Source organism: Scheffersomyces xylosifermentans, assembly GCF_036884685.1.
Source record: "Scheffersomyces xylosifermentans strain CBS 12540 chromosome Unknown RJT20scaffold_4, whole genome shotgun sequence".
Taxonomy (NCBI): Eukaryota; Fungi; Ascomycota; class Pichiomycetes; order Serinales; family Debaryomycetaceae; genus Scheffersomyces; species Scheffersomyces xylosifermentans.
In genome coordinates this window covers 1,483,015-1,502,884 of record NW_027042942.1, presented here as the reverse complement: position 1 = coordinate 1,502,884, position 19,870 = coordinate 1,483,015, and the positions used below count along the sequence as shown (strand labels likewise).

Below are 19,870 nucleotides of genomic sequence, written 5' to 3'. Positions count from 1 at the left end.
GCAATACTTGCCTATTCAGGCAGCCAATTTCACTCTACTGCTAAAGAAATCAACGTGCCTAAAAAATATTCTTTTATTTTTTCCCGCGCACCTCCATGAAAAAGGAACTAAATAATTTTGGCATACATGTACAATTTTCACTCTAAATATACAGATTTAATTATGGCTTTTTTTTTTGACCCTATGTTTTATCATTTTCGATGTTATACCCATAACTATATAAAAAAAAAATATTGTCACATCTACTACTGGTTAGCTATAACTATATATGTATATATTTATATATATATCTATCCAAATCACGCTTGTACAATTTAAGACAACCATCAGTCGAGGTTAAATAGTACATTTTCACTCAGTTATTTAGTTTCCTTGTCGTTGTCCTTTGTCGTGTTCTACTTACCTTGTCCATCGGTACCTTTCCAATAAGAAAAGTTCCTTCTAGACGATATAAATCTTTGATTTGGTTACCTAGTCAGCTCCAGTAACTGGTAAAGAAACCAATAACCAATCTGCCTTACAAACTTCACAGCCTGTTAACCCGTGGGAACCCTTTTCCAGACCCTTTCCTGTTCTCGGCTGCAACTGACGTTTTCTTCACATCTCTGTCAGATACTTGATTCATAAGAACCGTCCGTATTAGTGCTATCGATACTAGTTATCTACCGTCCTTTCTTCCTATTCCGTCCCACACCCACTTGATATGTCTACTGCCGTCTACTACTCATCAAACCATACTATGCCAGTTGATGACGTTCATTCCAAACACACCTTACCATCGCTAGCCCAGATTATACCTCCTCATACTAGCCATCAAGTTAACCAACAGAATCAGCAACTTCTTCCACAGTCCGCTGTGTCATATACTCACGACGCTACCCTTGCAGCAGCAGCAGCCGTAGCCGCCGCTTCAACCTCGCCAACTAACTCTCAAGTGTCCCCCAGCCTTCTGGCCAATAGTCTTGTACCAATGAACAGTAGCATTGTTCCTATTTTTGGAGACTCCAAGGTCATGTACCAAAATACTAACAATAACAGCAATAATAACCAGAACTATAACCACCAGACGCCTGAGGTATACTCTCAGAACTCTCAGCCTTCTACCGCAAACAGTACTCCAGCTTCATCATTTAGTGGAGGAAGTACTTCCAGTTACAGTACTGTAACTGGTATGAACATGGGCAACAACCACAGTGGTTCTATCAGCAGTGCAAGTTCTATGAGTAGCAATGTCACAGAAAAGTGTATTTGCAAGTCCAACGCCAACCGTATTCCTAGACCTCGTAATGCGTTCATTCTTTTCCGTCAGAAGTACCACCAGTCCGTACTTGACGAAGGAAACGTTATCAGAACCAATCCAGAGGTATCAAGAGAGCTCGGAAGACGCTGGAGAGCTTTATCTGCTGATGAAAAAGACCACTGGAACAACTTGGCAGAGGAAGAGAAGAAGAACCACGCCAAGAAGTACCCTGGTTACCGTTATACCCCAAGAAGAAATGGCAAGAACAAGAACTGTAATATCTGTCGCCAGAATTCTTTGAGACAACAGCAAGCTCAAATACAACATCAGCAGATGATGCAAATCCAACAGGACCAATACCAACAGTACTTACAAATGCAGCAAGTTCAACAAGTGCAACTTCAGCAACAACAAAACCAACAACAGTTACAACAAAACATACAACAGCCCATTATGGCCCAGCAGCAACAGTTGCAACAACAGTTACAACAGCAGCAATTACAGCAAGTTCAATTACAGCAACAGGGTAACCTTATACCGCAACATGGAGCTAACTACAGCAACACTGGCAATAACCAGCAGTTCATAATCTCTGCTAACCCATACATAGCAGCTCCACCATTACAAGGAGTACCAACGGCACCAGGATATCAGTTAACATACAATAACAACAGCGAGAACGCCAACAGTAGTAGTTCTAATGTTGGTTCTGCTGCTCAAGACAAGCTTTCCCCATTGTCTACGGGCCCATCACAACAGTACTCAGTACACCCACAACATTCCAACAATCAAGCTCCTCCTGCTGGTTCAGGTTCTGCTCCTTCTCATTCCAACAATAGTTCCAATGCATCCAACGAGTACTTGGGAGGAGGTAATGCTCAGTACGGAATGAGCTATGACCAGCTTCAACAGCAGAATGCTGGCCATTACCAACAGCAGCAACAGCAGAGATATGGTTCGTTGCCTACGCCTGTTAACAATGGAAGCAACAACTACGGCTTCGATTCGTTTGGCATGCCACAACAACCCACTCAGTAGTAAAACTAGAGACGTTTAAGAGAGTGCTCTATTATTACAACAAATATCAATATTTTGATAGCTCTTGTGCTATGTCTTCTTCGTTTCAATCAGCGAGGAAGTTGAAGCATTGCGCTGTTGATTCCATTTGAATGGGCCATTAAGAGCTAGTTCTTTCCTGGACCAGTTCGGTTTCCTTTCCATTTGTATATTCCATTTCATCAAGAGAGATTTCTGCCATGGACCAAAGAAGTTTCAGCCTCATCATTTAATGTATAATTAATCATTTCCATATATTTGTATTTATTTTATAAAATGACTTTTACTTATCAATGTATGCTAAATATTTTCAAAGGTTAGACCGTATCAGAGCTATTTGTTAGTTGAATATAGTTCATAATATTATGAAAGAGACTCTTACTGGGTCATTGCAATCTCATTATGCTCGCTGCTGTTGTTATCAACAACGGCTCTTCATTATAATAATCTATTATTATCAATATAACAATAGGTATGTTATTGTTGTCTTTTGCTAATAATAATATTCATAATAATAAAGATGATGATGATAATTATTTAGCAAAGTGGAAATCCCTGAAAAGTATCTCGGATTAAAATAAGATGAAGATGACAGAAGTGACAAAATAATTCTACATGATATAGCAGATTGAGCTGTTTAATCTTAGCTACGGTTGTTGCGTTACTCATACCCCTTCACTGATCCCACATGATTACTTAGTGAATGAACACTAAGCGAATATCCTCTGAAGGGAGTATTCATCTCTAAAAAATACAACACATCGTAAGGTAGTGAAGGTCATTCAATGCAAGAATTTCTTATTTGGTCGTTACCGACGAAGATACAATTCTCTTTGATATCGAAAAGTATCCCTTTTAATTAGAGGATAATAAAGTTAACGAAGGTATCTAAAAGAAGAGAAGGAAAAATACATCAATCTTTACTTTGGGTTCACTGAATAATTTGGCTAATATCTCATTGAATCACTATAATTAAACTGTTTAGATCCTCGTATTTCTAAATAATAATTACTCTTCAATAATTCTTTGAAGTTAACCTTCAATTGGAAATTAGTTTTATCTTCATTCCTTCGAGCCAGCTGCAATTTATAAGGCTTTGTCCTATGCCAATTGAAGACCTGGCTAATATTTCTCTTTCTTCCACTTACCATTGTGACTGCAAAACATTCTAGCTCATTACCTTTGTAATCTCTAAGCCGGCAATTTCCTAAAGTAACTCTTAGCAACCCATCGATTCACATTAACTGGGATAGATTTCAAGCGAAAATAACGCCAAATACCAAGAACATAGCCTTCCCATTAGAGCACTTTCTTTATCTCCTATTCGTATATATGACCCCTATCTCTAGTGCAATATACGGAGAGTTTTACGGAACCTAACGAGGAGGTGATGATTGGATAGGGGACTGTTCAATCCGGAGATAGTAATTCAAAATACCAAGGAGAGGAAGGAATAGCGATCGTGGTGAAACGTCCCACATAGAAAAGTGCAGTGCTTTATGAGGCGGATTCGTGTAGCCTACCTATGAGAACAACGGGTCTAAACCTGTAGAACATGCTATTGTACGACTCTGGTTTTAAGGAGAACAACATAAGGGTCCACACATCTTTCCAAAGCTAATGATAATTCTAGACACTCTAAATAATTCTAGAAGGACACTTTTCCGAACCAATCATACAAGGAAGCAAAATCAACTTACTGTACTTCATCGGATATGTATTTAGCTTTGTAAGTGCAAAGAAATTGAGAAGACCGATTCAGTAATAAGAAAACTTTAGGTAACTATTCGGCCAGCCCTATCCTGAATTATTACATTTAAAACAGTCACTGGTACCAACCTCACAAATGCTACTCATGATGATACGGCTCAAAGATAATCACCGAAATTGGCCATAAACAACACAACATAATTTGAGTGGACTGGACAATCTTATTCAACACTTCAGGATGAACTTCAGGAACCAAAGTAACCTGCGTCTGGAACGGCCATTTTCCCCAATGATGCACCAGATACTTCTAAAAACCTTGAACTTACGGTACTCTGCTACCTCATATTCGATTGAAATGAATATGATTTGGGATATAAGAGTCAATGCAGTTTGGTAACTGGGGCGGATAAGACTACTCTAGATTGTACATAAACAGCCCATCAGCTGTTTGCTGTATTGGTCCTCCTCGAAATCAGCATATTCATTTAGGTACCCCTTAGCCTGTAATTTTGAGAGACACGAGCATAATTAATCGGGCTATGAACCTTTTCATGTGTTCCCAATTAGCTACATTCTACGGTGCATGGCTTACTCACCGGCATTATCCTCTGTTGGGGCAACAAATCCTTTACTGTAGTGCTTGCAAAATTGCTATGCAACAGTAACATTGCAGCCTGTGAGTCTTGGAACCAAAATGGAGTCGCTGATATGTCACAAAGGAAGCAAGCAACTGCACTAACGTCCTCGTCAGTGTCTATCAACATGGTATTGAAGTTAGTATAGTGACGACAAAAATTTTTCTACTTTTTGTTCCTATTTAGCCACCATGAATGGGGCATCCGCTGGCTTGCTTTGGTGAGTTTTTTTTTCTGGTGGACCTTTATTTTTATGCTCGATGATTATGGGATAACGATTAAGTACATGTACGCATTGGATTAAAAAATCTAAAATGGTGGAAGTGTGAAATTCGACCTAGGTGATGGAGAAAAATCCGTCTGCGATCTACCATGCGGCCATGTGTAAGTTTCGGAGTAAAATAATGCTGTACCTGAAAGATACAATTGGCGGAGGTTTTCTGTACCATTGTTTTGACTAAAGACAGATTGTTCGTTCAATTCCACATTGTCCATGACAGGCGTTCTAGGTAAGCAGAGCCAAAGACTGACATGCACCTGTGAATTCCGGATGCACACAAATTTAGTCCCCATGTACTCTCATTCCGGGCACGTACACAGTTTCCGTAATTGGCGCATGCACACCCGGATCTCCTCTAGATCCCCAACCAGAGTGAGTCGGTTACGAGCCACCGTGAGGAATACCGTGGTTACATTGGGGTTGTACTTAACGAAACAAATATCGGGAAGAAATAGTCGTAGAAGCAGTTGATGGATTGTTCAGCTGTTGGTACTCCTGACCGAAATAATATCTGTAAATAATAAATAGTCCTCAAATCAGCAATAATACTAAAAAGTAATAGCATAATATGTTAAATAATATCAGAGTTTGTTTACCTGGTGCTAGACGAAGCACGGTGGTACTTGTTTGTTATGTTCCTGGCTGCTAATAGACTATTGTCCTATGCTAGTCTCCTGCTTTTTGCCTGTAAACAGAAGGTTTTCAGACGTGCATGCTGGCAAAAACAATAACCAGGAACCATGACAGCAGTATGTTGAACGATCTTTGGACCGGAGCATGCTCAGGAACCGAATTCTTTTAACGACGTGCCTTCTCCTTTGAGTAAAACATTAACAAATAACTATTTCACATTTTGACTCGTGAAGTATCATCGTATACGTCAGTGGGACAAATACCTGCTGACGTCGACATACCGTCACATTTTAAATTTACCCCTGGTATAGAGTAAAAACCGGCTTTATACTTGACCTAAATAATAATATATTATTCACATCTTTAGTCTGAAGTTGCACATTGGCCTTTCCTTACCAGTCGACAAACTTCCTCCATATGGTTTCCAGATAATACTTTTAGACATCGAAAAATATAGCTATAAGATGAAATTGCTCTAAACAGAATTAAGCTCTTAAGCCATTTCGTAGTCAACTCTATAAGTTAAGATCGCGACCCTGTCTGCTAGTCAGATCTCAAGCTTTCTGGGCTTGTCCTGAAGCATCAGTGATGCCCATCACCTCCACTTTGGTCCATCGCAAAAGTACTCTTCCGGCTCTTGCACTGTAAACCCAGCGACCATTTTCATCACATCCGGAATGGTCCTAAACAGGAAAAATACTACAGCATCAACTTTTCGGACCGGTATTTAAGCCCCATAGCACTAATTTTTTCCATCACCGGGGATCTCAAACCCGGTAGTACAGGTATTATCAATGTACTTTCTCCTGAATTAACATGTCGATCCATAAGTAGCCCCCTTAATAATAGAACCTGGTGTTTAGAGCATCGGCCATACTGTTTTCTAATTGTAAGTATCCGGATTTCACTCGAATGTGAATGGTTTTATTTCTAACGGTGCCATCAAGCTGTACAAGACACTGGGCTCGTTACCACTAAGTAAGCGCACAGTCCTAGTTCCACTGGAATATCCCCCACAACTACGGAGGTCACTGGACGCTAACTTCTGGTTCTACAGCATACTGAAAAAATATTACTTTAGCATCAATACCAGGATCCATGCATAGAGTTTATGTTATCATATGAAATTTTAATGTAAGATCCTATGCACTGGTCAGCATGTTTGGAATTCTATCTGGTTGTTCATCACTACTGCCGAATTAAGGTATTAGAATCAACATTACCTTATACGGCACCACAAGAAGGTTGAGCTACAATAGGGACCCTAGATCAAGATCTGCTTGTCCTTACTCTTTATCACCAAAGAGCCTAAGAAAATGTCATCCGGGCCGGGTTTCGGTTTGAACTCTGAGAAGTGCCAAGTATAACATGCACTATGAAGCACAAGCACCCCATAAATATTTCAAAAACCTTGTAGCATAGCAGCTCAAAACGATACACCGTCTTGATGGAACCTTTCCCGAATCTCTAGCTTCTTCCTATCCTGAAATTTGCAATTTTTACCTACGGCCCCTATCGACAAACAGCAGTTCTTCCAAGGCCCAAAACCAGAAACTCTATTCTATTTGACTTTGCGTATACTGCCGTTACGTGCAGACAATAAGTTATTTACACCCTATTCTCTTCTTCTCCTCTTACTTTGCCTTGCTATTATCCTAATCTGGTCGCAATTGAATGGTTGCAATTTTATTTTGGCGATCTCGTATTTTCTAGCAACAATAGATCGATCCAATTTCAGCATAGCATAATAGTTTAGGTTCCACGGCCTTAGCAGTACATAGGTTTCGAGCACCAACCAACTCGTGGCTGGTTATCCTGGTAAAGAAAACCTTGCCACATGTGAGGTTGGTGACGAAATTGACTCGGATTTATCAGCCTCGATTCAACTGAATTAGTCTTCTCAATTCGACGAATTATTATCAGTCCAGATATTGTTGTCGCCAACATAGCCGACTATTTTGACAAAGGGAATCGCCGTGAACCCTTGCGAATCCTTGAGAGGTATGCCGAAGGCATTCATTCTGAAAGCGTTCTGAGCTGTCGTGTGGGGGAATCCTCTTCGTCTTGTTATGCTCTTGCGATCAAGGTTCTCGCCCAGAACTAATTAGAGTTTGATCTCTATATTTTGTAGAAGGCTTTGTCTTCCCGATACGAATGTTACAATAGCAACCGTCTCTTCTCTATTGAGTTAAATTAAACTTTTATTAGATGCTCAAAATAATCCATAAACCTGAATAAATATACTTAGTCATACTTTCCCTTATATGTCCTCGCCTAAACTGTCTATTGTTACAACTTCACCTGGCTTAAAAGGCGGTAAACCCAAGTAAGGACAGCCATCGCACCTGAAAGCATCGCCTAAAGCACAAGAGCCGCAACCACCAGTCTTTCCTTGAATTGTAAAGTCTATTTCAGCCAAATCTTCATCTGTAAATTTCACAGGCTGCTTCTTCAATCTCTCCTCAATCTTGATGGCTTCCAACGTAGCGGACTGTGCCATCTTACCCAAGATAGAGTCTTGAAGGGATCTTTGCTGTGATTCTTCCTGTTCTTCGATCTCTTTCAAACCACAGGTGCAATCCTTACAAGCCTTTCTTCTCTTCTTTCCGCTAGGCAACTCACATGCCTTTGGCACTATTAAGTTTGCTCTGAGGCCCAAAGAGTTTGACTCTGAGATTAAATCGTTTTCATTAATGATATCATCAATATCATCATTGTCATCGCTGTCCTCTTCGTTTTCGGAATCACTAAAGTATGTCAATTTTGTATCGTCTAGTTTGCGTTTCATTGCGTTAGCTTCTTCATTCTCCTCATCGGTATTGGAAGCTGAAGTGTCAGTTAAACCAACAGCGCTGTTATTGCTAGGAGAAGAAACGACGCCCAACTTCTTGAAAGCAGGAAGCTTTTTGACACTTGCAGCAGCGGTTTTCTTCTTAAGGGGTATAGAGACTGACTCCACAGGTTTTGGCTTAATCCAGGTCTTGTTATCCAGATCACTGACGATGAATCCAGTCATCAACACGTCTAGCACTTGATCCGTTGGCAAGTCGCCTGAGAGTTCACCGTCATCCACCAATGTTTCGTAGAGATGCTTCATTAACAGCACCGGTATGTTCTGGTGGTCTTCATTGGGGTTTATGTAGACGATTTTATCGTATGAGTTGTGGGTTAAGACCACATCTCCTCTGGTGACACGGTCTATGATATGCTGTTCAAGATGGTAGTCTGAGGGGTTACTTTTCTTGATATTTTGCTTGATTGACTCGACCAAATGCTGGTCGGTGACCACCGTAGGGTGTAGTAACAAGAGAATATTAGACATTCTACTTTGATCTTATCGATTTTCGTGTGTTGTAGCCGACTTCTATCGGATTACTAATTGGCAGTAAACGGTTCTCACAAAAGAGCGGAGACAAAGTCAATGAGTACAGCGGTACGGACACAAAGAACGTGAAGAGACAGTCAGGCAGTCAGATAGGTAACTACTCTGTGTTTGTATATCAGTTCACTATCACTTCTATAACAACAGATAATATATCTCTCACTATCTGATTAGATCTATAATGAACAATAGTATACTTATACTTACAAATATATATATTAATTATAAAGAGACACCATCAGAAATCTAACTCCTTCCAAACGATTCTGCGTATTAGACAAATTAGTAAAAAGAAAGAAAAAACTGGCAATTTTTTCGCTAAAGAACGTGAATTTGGTCACGTGCTCATAGTTTCCGATAGCGGAGTTGGCAGTTGTGATTACGTGAGCACATTGGTAATGAGCAGCAGCTGGTGGTGTCAGCAGCCCCGATTGGGACAGGTGATGCATAATCAGACAAAATTGCAGCCAATCGACACAGCGAGAAAGTAAGCATAGGTAAGATGGTGGGCCAGAAAAGTAATCACGAGAGGGATTCTCCACTTTTCGGAACGGATCTGGACCTGGGATGGAAATCTGTCTGGAGGTGTCTGGAGGTGTTTTGAGGCGGGGTCTTGAAAGGAGTACAAAAATGGTGATTTTCGCCGGTGTTAAGCTTGATGGGAAGGATGGTAAGGGCGTAGGTTAAATATAAAATCCTTGTCATTGGGGCATCCAAATGTAGTATTAAAGTAGGTTTTTGGATTTAATTGCTATTTAGCAAAGGCAATGATAAAGTGTTGTTGAGTTCAATAGCTTTTAGTTACCAGAAGAGCCCTGATATACTTGGGAAGAGGTTTAAGAATATAAAAGTTACTACTAACCTCCGGATGAGTTGCATCCATTAACTTCTTGAATTCAAAAGAAATAACGTGAAAATAAGTCTTAATCATTAAATTTTTCTAAATACAGATTTTTACCTAACTTTTTATTAATCCTAATGAACAGCTCTCTTCACACATTTTGAAAATAGAAGTGATCATAAACAATCACTTGATGAAGTGCTATGAAGAGCCTCGTTAAGGCTACCAGATGGCCTTGCTCCTGAACAAAAAATAAACAACATAGAGCCTCAAAGCTTCCATCTGAACTTCTAACATTCATTTATTGCGCCTAAGAAGAAATAATTTCGTCTTCACTCTCCTTATGGGCATGGGATCTGGCGACCTTCGACATCCTCTTGCTTTCCTTAACCGTATGATCATTATTGAAAATAATCTCGATCTCTTCCAATGTCAAAGCACATGTCTCGACAAAGAAGAAGTATATAATTAAGAACTGGAAAGCATCCCAAAACACAAATAAGACATAATACCAATATTTGATATTCTCCATGGCAACTGGTGCAGAATACAAGTTCACAAATGAAGCAACATTGCTAAAGTGCCATGCCTCTAGCTCTCATATGGTTGGACATAATTTCAGCTGGATAAATAGGTTGCAATGGTGTGAATGCAAATGAAAAGAAAACCGTCATGAAAATATACAAGAAAGCAATTCCAGCAGATGCTGCAGTATCGTTTTTGGGATCCGCATCGAAAGCCTTCACTGAACCTGCCAATGCTGCAAAACAGATAACAAATCCAGCGTTAGCGTAAAGCAAAACCCAACGCCTAGGAAGACGATCTATAAGCAAACCACCACAAGTAGCAAATATGTAACTTAAGATAGAGTTAATACCTGATAACAACAATCTCGTGGTTGCATTTTTAATTCCTAATGTAAGAATAAGGTTGTCATATATTAGGTGGTGACTTGATTACCACTGAACTGGTTAAACCAGGACCAAGCAAGAACCAATGCACTTCTTTTCCTATTTGACTTTGTGTGGAAGAAAGAGCTGAATTCAAGTAGTCTTTTGGTTTTAAGAAACCATTTGTTTCAAATGAGTAACCTATCTCTTCCATTTCCGCGTCAACAATAGGATGAGAGGCGTCTCCATTGGCATGAAACTTCACAATGAAAGCTCTCGTCTCCTCTACTTTGTTTTTCGAGTAAAGGTATCTAGGCCAGTCACCAAACTTCATACAAAAGCATATCACAGGTCAAAGCAACAGGATACCTGGACACAAGACCTGAAGCCATAATCCAATTTTAAACGTCTGGGCACCGCTGAGATTCTTGTTTGTTCCATACATTGTCCATGTTGCGATGATACTTCCAATATAGTAAAACGTGTTATAGCAACCCACCTACCACCTCATGTCCTGAGGAATGGATTCCGTCAAAAGCATGGCAGCAGCACAGTTTGCAATAGTAGAAAAGAAACTCAATAAGAATCTTCCACCAATATAGGTGCCATGGTCATTGGTACAACTAATAATGATGGCAGCAACAATAGTTCCCAGCAATCCGATCATAATTGTGAGCATTCTACCAATATAGTCGCCCAACCAAATAAAGACAGTGGCACAGATAGCACCTGCTGGGAAGATACTAAATACCAAACCAGTGTCGCTGGCGGAATCTCTAAAGTTGAAGTATTCCTTGTACTCTGGCAATGTCTCAATAGCAGTTTGCAAACTTCCATCATACCCGTTCATGGTACAATAAAGGTATAATCCGAAGACCACAATATAAAGCAAATCTCTGGATCTGCAGTATGACTTGACAGGGTAAAGCTTGAGAATTTGCTTGATAGATTGTTCCGGGTTGGCGAGTAAATCCTCTGCTGCGACAACAGCGACCTTCTCGGACTTGTCTTGGCCAAGCACTTCATTGCCTGTAGGTGTCTCGGTTAGCGCCTCCTTCACCTCGCGTGAATCGCCTGAAGTAACCGAGCGAGACATGGTGATTGAACCGAAGTTTGAGTTTTAGCGATGTAATTTATAACGTGTGCCTTGCAGCTTTTCCCTCGCAGCTTCTTATCGCAATGCCGATCGCAGCTGACAACCAATTATAGATAACAATTGATTCCAAAGAAAAAAACAACCAGCCAACTTGATGATTATTGTAAGCTTTAGCTATTGAATAGTCTACTCCATCTGTTTTATTTCAAATGGCTATGCTTTCGGATCTCTGTCCCTCTATTTATATCCCCAAACCGCATCTATTCCGAAACTCCCCCTCCACCGTAACCTATCTCCAAACTACGTTCTAATCTTCTTATCTTCACCCTCCACAGAATGTAAGAAAATAAATGCAGTCATTAACTAGCAACTACATTGTGGGGAGAGCCCGGTAACAAGCAAATTCTGGGGTACTATGAGAAATATTATTCTAAGGCCATGTTGGGATCACGCCGTGTAAGAAGGAAGAAGATTCGGTAAAGCAGGGTTCTCTAAGCCGTGCTTTACCGGCACAGTAAATAAAGTTCCATAGAAGAAAATGCAAACGAGTCTTCAATACGCTTTCATCAGGCTATGTAGAACCTGATTTCTGGGACAGTTTTGATGAATTTGGTGGACATTACAAGAATGTCAGGTTCGTACGAAAAGTTCATTGCTTGGCTCTCCTCTTCTACCTTCCCATCGTCTTCTTCTTGTCCATATATCCTAACCACTCCACATATCCAAACCATTGCGAACTGATGAGAACCCCATGGGAGTGATGATATGTCAAGAACGGACAACTACACTGTTTTCAGAAAAATACCAAGACAGTATCAAAATCCCGGCCCATTATACCAAATACAGCAAGACGTCCATTGAACAGTGTCAACAAGAGCATATCGAAGATGGATTTCTATATGAAATGAGGTTTTTCCGACATAGAAGTATTTTACCCCGGATTTTCTTGGTTTTTCAGTGGGTGGTGCAACAATGGAGCGATGGAACGGAATGAAGAGGGGAGGTCTCAAGAAATAATATTAGTGGTCTTTTTATTGCAGCAATTTGGATAAAGCAATCGGTATTTAAACGGCATTTAGAGGAAGCAAACAATTCTTGGAACAGAAAGCGAAGCTGCACCTCGAGGTATCCTGTTTTAGGGCACTTAAATATCAATTGGTTTTCTCGTCATCTTCTTTATCGTTTTGAAACTCTCATCAAATCTCATCGAAAATGTTTGAGCAACAAAGCATAAAGATTACAGACGCTACCTTCCAGAATTCTTTGGAAATCACCAATTGGTACTTTCGCCAAGTTTCCGATACCCTGAATGAAGCTTCGGGTATTGTCGACAAATATTGGCACAAAGCTAAGCCTGGTACGAACGGACAACAGGTCCACTTGGACTTGTTGCACAACAAGCTCATACCAGACCCTTTTATTGATGATAACGAGAAAATCGTTCAATGGGTTGGTCAGGCTGATTGGGAATACGGTGCTGATTTTACGGTAGACGGGGTTAACGACTGCAAGCTGTATTATCTCGTGTTCGACGGTTTGGATACATTCGCTTCTATTTACTTGAATGATAAGCTCATTCTTGAGAGCGACAACCTGTTCAGAAAATACAAGATTGATGTGTTGGAGGAAATTCGTTCCACCAATAAGTTGAGAATTGTATTCAAGAGTAGTTTGCGTGAAGGCCGTCTTCTTGAAAAGAAGTTTGGTCACTTAGATTGTTGGAATGGAGAATCCTCCAGAGTTTACGTTAGAAAGCCCCAGTATCACTACGGGTGGGACTGGGGTCCATTGCTTTTAACGTGCGGTCCATGGAGACCAGTCACGCTCCATTGTGGACCATATGTTGAAGACTTTTTTGTTCAGTACTCCTTAAACGAGGCTTTAACTCAAGCGGAATTGACATTTGGAGTGGACCTAGTCCTTCCAAAGGAGGAAGAACTGTCCACAATGCAAATCTCCATTATTGGACCGGATGGATTGGTAGACACTATCGAAACTTCGGTAGTCAAGGCATCTACAACGATTCATTATGCCCTCAAAAACATCAAATTGTGGTTCCCAGCAGGTCACGGTGACCAAAACCTCTATACCTTCAAGTTGCACCTCTGTGAAAGAGTCGTTGACGAGACGAAGACAGGCTTCAGGAAAATAGAGCTTATTCAAGATTCTGATAAAATTGGTCGTTCATTCTATTTCAAAATCAACAACATCCCCATTTTTATGAAGGGTTCTTGTTGGATTCCAGCACATTCTTTCATCTCCGATTTGACTACAAAGGATTATGAAGACTGGATACAATTAGCTATTAGTGGAAACCAAAATATGTTACGTGTGTGGGGAGGAGGAATCTACGAGACTGATGATTTCTATCGTATTTGTGATGAAAAGGGTGTCCTTGTATGGCAAGACTTTATGTTTGGTTGCGCAGTGTATCCCGCTCACAATGAATTTGTGGACAATGTTAGACAAGAGGTTATCGATCAATTAAAAAGGTTAAGAAAGTATGCTTGTATTGCCATATACGCTGGCAACAACGAAGATTACCAAGTCCTTGAAGTATTACAGGACCAAGACCCTTCCTATACCAAATTTCCAGCCAGAGTGATCTATGAAGAAGTTCTTCCAAAACTTGTGGCAGACTTAACGGCCCAAACTGCCTACCGCTTTGGATCGCCATACTCCGACACAGGTATACATACTGCAGACTTGACTATTGGAGATATCCATCAATGGAATGTGTGGCATGGAACCCAAGAACCATATCAGGATTGGGGTAAATTAGCAGGTCGTTTTGTTTCCGAGTTCGGAATGCTTGCTCTTCCGGACTATTCTACTTTAGATCAAGCCATTACCAGAAAGGAACAGTTATTTCCACAGTCATACTTAATGGATCACCACAATAAGTCAACTGGGTTTGAAAGACGTCTCGCCTTATATGTTATGGAGAACTTCGCCTTGCCAGTCAACTTTAACCTTAAGACATGGGTGTACATCACTCAGGTCATGCAGTCAGATTGCCTCAGTTTGGCATATCGTTACTGGATAAGAAAGTGGAAGGATTTTGCATGTGGAGGCGCTTTAGTATGGCAACTCAATGACTGTTGGCCTGTCACAAGCTGGAGTATCGCTGACTTTAATCATGCTCCCAAATTAGCCTATTATGGCATCAAGAGAGAATGTGCTGCTACTGGAATTGCCTGTTATAGGGTTAAAGAGAGAATCGGTGATCCGCATGAACCGGAGAACTTAGCTGAGCAGACGCCTTTGCATGATTACGTCGCTAAGTACTCCTATTCTCTTGATGTGTGGTGTTTCAGTGACGATGAGTTGCACAATCTCTCTGCGTCGATTTCTTTGTATGACAAGACGGGAAAGCTTTTGGAGACACAAGAAAAGGTTGATATTACGTTGGCAAAGAACTCTGTGACTGATGTATTGACAAGTTTCACTTCGCCTAATTTAGATGGCAATTGTATTATTGAATTACTCTTGCTAAATGAGGAAGGCGAGGTTATGCATCGAAGCAGCGACTGGCCGCTGCCATTAAAATACTTGGACTGGAAAGTTCTTAACGAAGGGTTGAAGCTTTCGTACGAAGAAATTGACAACAAGACTATTAGAGTGTCTACCAACAGACCTGTCAAGTCTTTGCGTATTTCTTTGGAAACCAAAGAGTCTTACCACCTTTGCGACAATGGCTTTGACCTCTTTCCGGGAGACCCTCGGATTATAACCGTAGAACATACCGACCAGAAGTTGGCACCCGTCAACTTCGAGCACATTGTCTAGAGGCGTGTAAAGAGCACCTTCAAGAGCACCACATGGATGCACCTATCGGGCTATGAAAAGCTTTAGGCTGTCAAACTGCTAAGCGATTGCCGGAACAATGGTTATCCGGTCTATTAATTTAGGAGATAACAGATATAATTGCACATTTATATGTACCCCTTGACCCACTTGTACCCCTTAGCCCTCTTATTCATACTAGACGGCATGCCACCGGAATTTTTTTGACGCATAGACATAGAGAAAGCCTATTACTTGGCGCAGGAGACCTAAGGCTTTTTAGTGAGTATAAACCGTTGATCTTTAGCCATGCCTGGTCTAAATTTTATCCAGGGTCCCATTAAGAAAGGGTCCTCATGTTTTGGGGCGTGCGACATGAAACACCAACAAAGACTTTTAACCATTTAGGGAAGAGTAGTAAATCAATGGTGTAGCCGTTTCTTTGTTCACTTCAATGGTGGGCGATTTTAGTCTCTAGTTCAAGAACGAATCGCTTTGTTGTCAACACTGTAAATCTCTGTCCGGGGAATGAAAGTTCGTAGCGAAAGTTTCTAATGTAGCAAAAGTATATTTAGAAATACATAACGAAGAAATTAAGTTAATGCATGGCAACCTGTTTGATACTTGCAACTTCAAAAAATTCAGATAAAGTAAAAATTAAAACTAAGAAGAGAATTGAAGAGAATTCTAAAAGTAGGAAGCTGGATCTTGCCGTCCCGTAATTAGGAGTGAGACGACAACAAGACCTTGCGTTGCGTATCTGTCGCACTCGTTAGTGTAAATAAGTGTCTCGTACAGAATGAAGCATGAAGCATGAAATTGAAGCCCCAGGATTCAAGATGAAATGAAGCACGGTTTCTTGAATTCTTTTTTTCTGAAACAAGTTTAAGGTACTCTCTGCACCTACAAGTCGTCGTCTGTAAGGTCATCGTCGATGTCGGTAGCATCACTATCTACTGAATTTGCATGAGGAAGTTTGTTCTTCTTCTTCTTATCGTTTACTAATCTGGATATTGGTGGAAGGATGGGAGGTGGCTGCGAAAGTGCAGTCTGCGCGTTTACAGGGCTCTGTACAATAACCAGCGAGGAACGTGAGGATGACGGCGAGTTTATGTTATTGTTGTTGAGGCTATGCGTCCTGCTATGAGTGAACTTAATCGCCTGTGGAGACGATAAAGACATAAGCGATAATACTGCATCCTGTTCATTCGGATTCTTTTCAAAATCCTTCGTATCAAAACTCAGCAATCCAGATGGAAAGTGCTCGTCTCTGATTTCTGTTCCCAATGCTATATTAAGTGGTGGTAACTTTACCGGATGTGAGTTATCTGTACCATTCTTCGCAGGTGCCTGCTGTTGCAATATGAGAGTGGAGCCTTCTTCATTGGAATTGATGATCAGTGATCTACGTTTCGAAGAGCTTGAAAACGACGTCCTCGACTTCCTCCTTTGGCGCGATAAGGCAGCCAATAAGGCATTGTGAGCGCTTGACTCCTCATCAGGAGATGGCATATTGATATATTGTCTGCTTTCGGAATCGTTATGCAAAAATGGTGATTGTTTCAAAGGTGAATTGGAATTTGAATTGATGAAGTTGGCAGGTTGTATTAAATGCGGTGATGAATTGGTCTTAGGAATGGGAGATTGTTGTAAGGTCTGAAGGTTTAAGTTAGCCCTTTGAAGAGAGGTTGAAGGTGACCATACATGTCTGTCATCTTCTTGTTTGAGTTTTTTTGTGGGGGACGATTCTGAATCAAATGAAAGTTCTGTGAACGATATATGATTCTTCTGTGTGCCATTAATATCTTCTCTTTGTAATTTGCCAAGAGCTGAGCTCAACCTATTCTTCAATTGTGAGGTTATTTCAGAAAGATCTTCTTTGTTAGGACTACCGGAATTTCCCGCATTCGGTATGCCATCTTCATTCTGGAACAACTTCTTAGCTGAAGAGAAATATTGTGGTGTTTTCTGTAGCTTAGAACGTCTTTCAGCCGAGTCATAGCCAGTATGTCTTGGAGTCTTTAATAAATTAGCGGAGTAAGGAGAAGCTAAGTTCTGCTGGTTCAATTTGTAGTCTGGAGATTTGTAACTGCCCGAGTTAGTTCTCTTCAATGAGGGGGAAAAGGGCACTTCTGCCGTTTGTTCTGGTGTTGTTAAGTAGTTTGTTGAGAAGCGAAGCTGGCGCTCGTCTGAGCTTGTTGATACATGCGACGCAGATGAAGATGGAGGTGGAGTCGAAGGTCTTATCCCACCTTTTGACTGGAGAACTTTGGGCGAAGACACAGGTGTGGTTGGTTTGCCTGTGCTCATTGTGGACTGTGTGTTTCGTGACACACAATGGATACGGGAGGCGCTGGGCAAGCAGAACGGCTACAAAAAAGGGGTTGCTTGCTCTAAGACGCTGTTCACGAATATCAGCAAATCCCTGGTTCGAATGGTTCTAAATCCTGGACTTTCCGTGGTTTTTCCTGGTAATGAAACTGGTTTCTATGGCAAGTGTCGATTTGAACAATCCACTCAATCACGTGAGCTCAGCTGGAACGATGATTTTAAGGCACTTCTAATACAACCAACTACCACGGACAACAACGTCTGTTCAATGGCAATACTGGGCGTGGCGGCTTGTTTCTATCGGCAATTATTGTATTTATAACACTCTAGAGACTGTTCTGTTCTCGTGCCGACTCACAAAACTCCGTCTTCTGTCGACAATCACTGTCTCTAGTAAAGAAACTGTTGTTGTAAAGTGTTCCTTTTCTGTTTTCTGTTTTCTGTTTTGGGATTTGGAAGCGGATGGTGTTTTGCAGGTTGTGGGTGGTGGTGAGGGACAGGCACGCATTTTTACAGGTTTGGAAGGTTTTTTGGGGGAGTTTCACATTGGGTGCGGCTCACCTTCCGAAAATAGCCCAGCAGGAAAGAGCGGAAAATCAGCGGCATGGATGTAAATATAGTGAGGCTAGTGAATTTGCGGTATGGGTGTTGGATTGCTTGAGGATATAGATCACGTGAGTGAGAGAACCTATAAGGAAGTTTTTAGAGCGAAATAGGTGCAACATAGTGACTGATCAGAAGGTCGTATGGGCTTCAGGAAGGTGACAGCAAGTAGTGGTTCATTACTGTCATATCAGAATGCGATGTAGTCAATATTTCTGATTAAATCAAATATGCAAATAGCAGTTCCTTTTCCCCATCTGTCTAATTCTCCCCTTGTTATACTGCATATACCCCAATACCTGGATACAATTTTGCAACTATCGATTATGAGCTGTCACTGGGTAAGTGGAAAAGACTGACAGCGGATATAGATGGGAATGGGGAAGATATTGACTGATGGTTGAAACGATAGTTACAGTACTTCAACTCACTGTGAGGCTGAATCTCCGATCTTATACTAGGATTTGTGGACTTGACAAATGTTGGTTATAGTCACTTTGAGCCATCAGAATGTGTGAACATCCGAAAAGAATTGAGGATTTAAAGGTCAATGCTTTTCCGTGAGCAGCCCAGTAACATACTAATTGTGATACTTGTGGGCTTCGGAATCAGTAAATTGGATGTGACTTACCTCTCCTAAACTCTAAATGGTATTTTATGCCTATTGGCAGCACATTTTCAAGTTAAGCCGTTATATGATATACAACATAGATTTGAAGTCAATTGCATTGTGAAATCCAGGATGGTTATCGGTTATCGCGGTGGAACAAACCAAAGCCTAAAGAAGCTCTTACTCGGTGATCTTCTGTTTACTTTGATATATTTTAGTCCGTAGTGCGTGTTACCTGTCCTTGTAGTAACTTTTTCAGGAAGCTTCCTCGTAGAATCCACGGTATTCCAAGATATGACCTAGTCGTACCAATCGCAAGAAGTAACCAGAGACGATCTTTTCATTTTTTGCTACGTTACTTCTTTACAACCTTTTTTGTTATTGCCATTGTCAATGTGTTCCTTTCTTATAAGTTTGGTACTTCCACGATTTCGAAATGTCTTACGATTCCTAGCAATGGTAAATAAGAGGAATATATGGTATGTACGTGGGATGGTACTGCATTGTTACAAATTCCATAGACGATATAATCTATACAGTCATTCTATTTATAATAACTACACCAATTCGTTGTTTAATAAACATCCATATGCATTCGCTAATGCACTTAAGCAACCCGTTTGTATACTGCATTTGCCGTATTACATAGCATAGTAGATGTCATGGTCTTCTCTGGTTGTTAATTTTATTGCTAGTATTAACAGGTTTCTTATTCAGCTTTTTTTTGGGTATATGTCGCTACCTATCATTCTAGACAAATCGTTTCTACACCATTCC

At 40.7% G+C, this 19,870-nt stretch overlaps 5 protein-coding genes across 5 annotated transcripts; 2 read left to right on the top strand and 3 right to left on the bottom strand. All coding sequences in view use genetic code 12, as the record gives it.

Moving 5' to 3' along the window:
- The first annotated feature begins 209 nt into the window (after positions 1 to 209).
- RFG1 (HMG domain-containing transcriptional repressor) lies at positions 210 to 2,591 on the top strand. The gene has a single exon (XM_064917274.1). The coding sequence runs from the start codon at positions 704 to 706 to the stop codon at positions 2,276 to 2,278; it is 1,575 nt and encodes a 524-aa protein (XP_064774579.1). The 5' UTR covers positions 210 to 703; the 3' UTR covers positions 2,279 to 2,591.
- A 5,067-nt stretch (positions 2,592 to 7,658) lies between these two features.
- On the bottom strand, positions 7,659 to 9,187 carry DRE2 (electron carrier). Its single transcript, XM_064920199.1, has one exon. The coding sequence runs from the start codon at positions 8,874 to 8,876 to the stop codon at positions 7,815 to 7,817; it is 1,062 nt and encodes a 353-aa protein (XP_064774578.1). The 5' UTR covers positions 8,877 to 9,187; the 3' UTR covers positions 7,659 to 7,814.
- Positions 9,188 to 10,087: 900 nt separating this feature from the next.
- RJT20DRAFT_145539 (major facilitator superfamily domain-containing protein) lies at positions 10,088 to 11,763 on the bottom strand (the record flags this gene model as incomplete). Its single annotated transcript, XM_064918803.1, has 5 exons — positions 10,088 to 10,352; positions 10,390 to 10,690; positions 10,797 to 10,995; positions 11,050 to 11,131; positions 11,171 to 11,763. The coding sequence occupies 5 exons, from the start codon at positions 11,761 to 11,763 to the stop codon at positions 10,088 to 10,090; spliced, it is 1,440 nt and encodes a 479-aa protein (XP_064774577.1).
- A 1,103-nt stretch (positions 11,764 to 12,866) lies between these two features.
- RJT20DRAFT_45097 (uncharacterized protein) lies at positions 12,867 to 16,002 on the top strand. Its single transcript, XM_064920197.1, has one exon. The coding sequence runs from the start codon at positions 12,976 to 12,978 to the stop codon at positions 15,550 to 15,552; it is 2,577 nt and encodes an 858-aa protein (XP_064774576.1). The 5' UTR covers positions 12,867 to 12,975; the 3' UTR covers positions 15,553 to 16,002.
- On the bottom strand, positions 16,003 to 18,101 carry RJT20DRAFT_45098 (uncharacterized protein). Its single transcript, XM_064920198.1, has one exon. The coding sequence runs from the start codon at positions 17,857 to 17,859 to the stop codon at positions 16,453 to 16,455; it is 1,407 nt and encodes a 468-aa protein (XP_064774575.1). The 5' UTR covers positions 17,860 to 18,101; the 3' UTR covers positions 16,003 to 16,452.
- Positions 18,102 to 19,870: the final 1,769 nt, after the last annotated feature.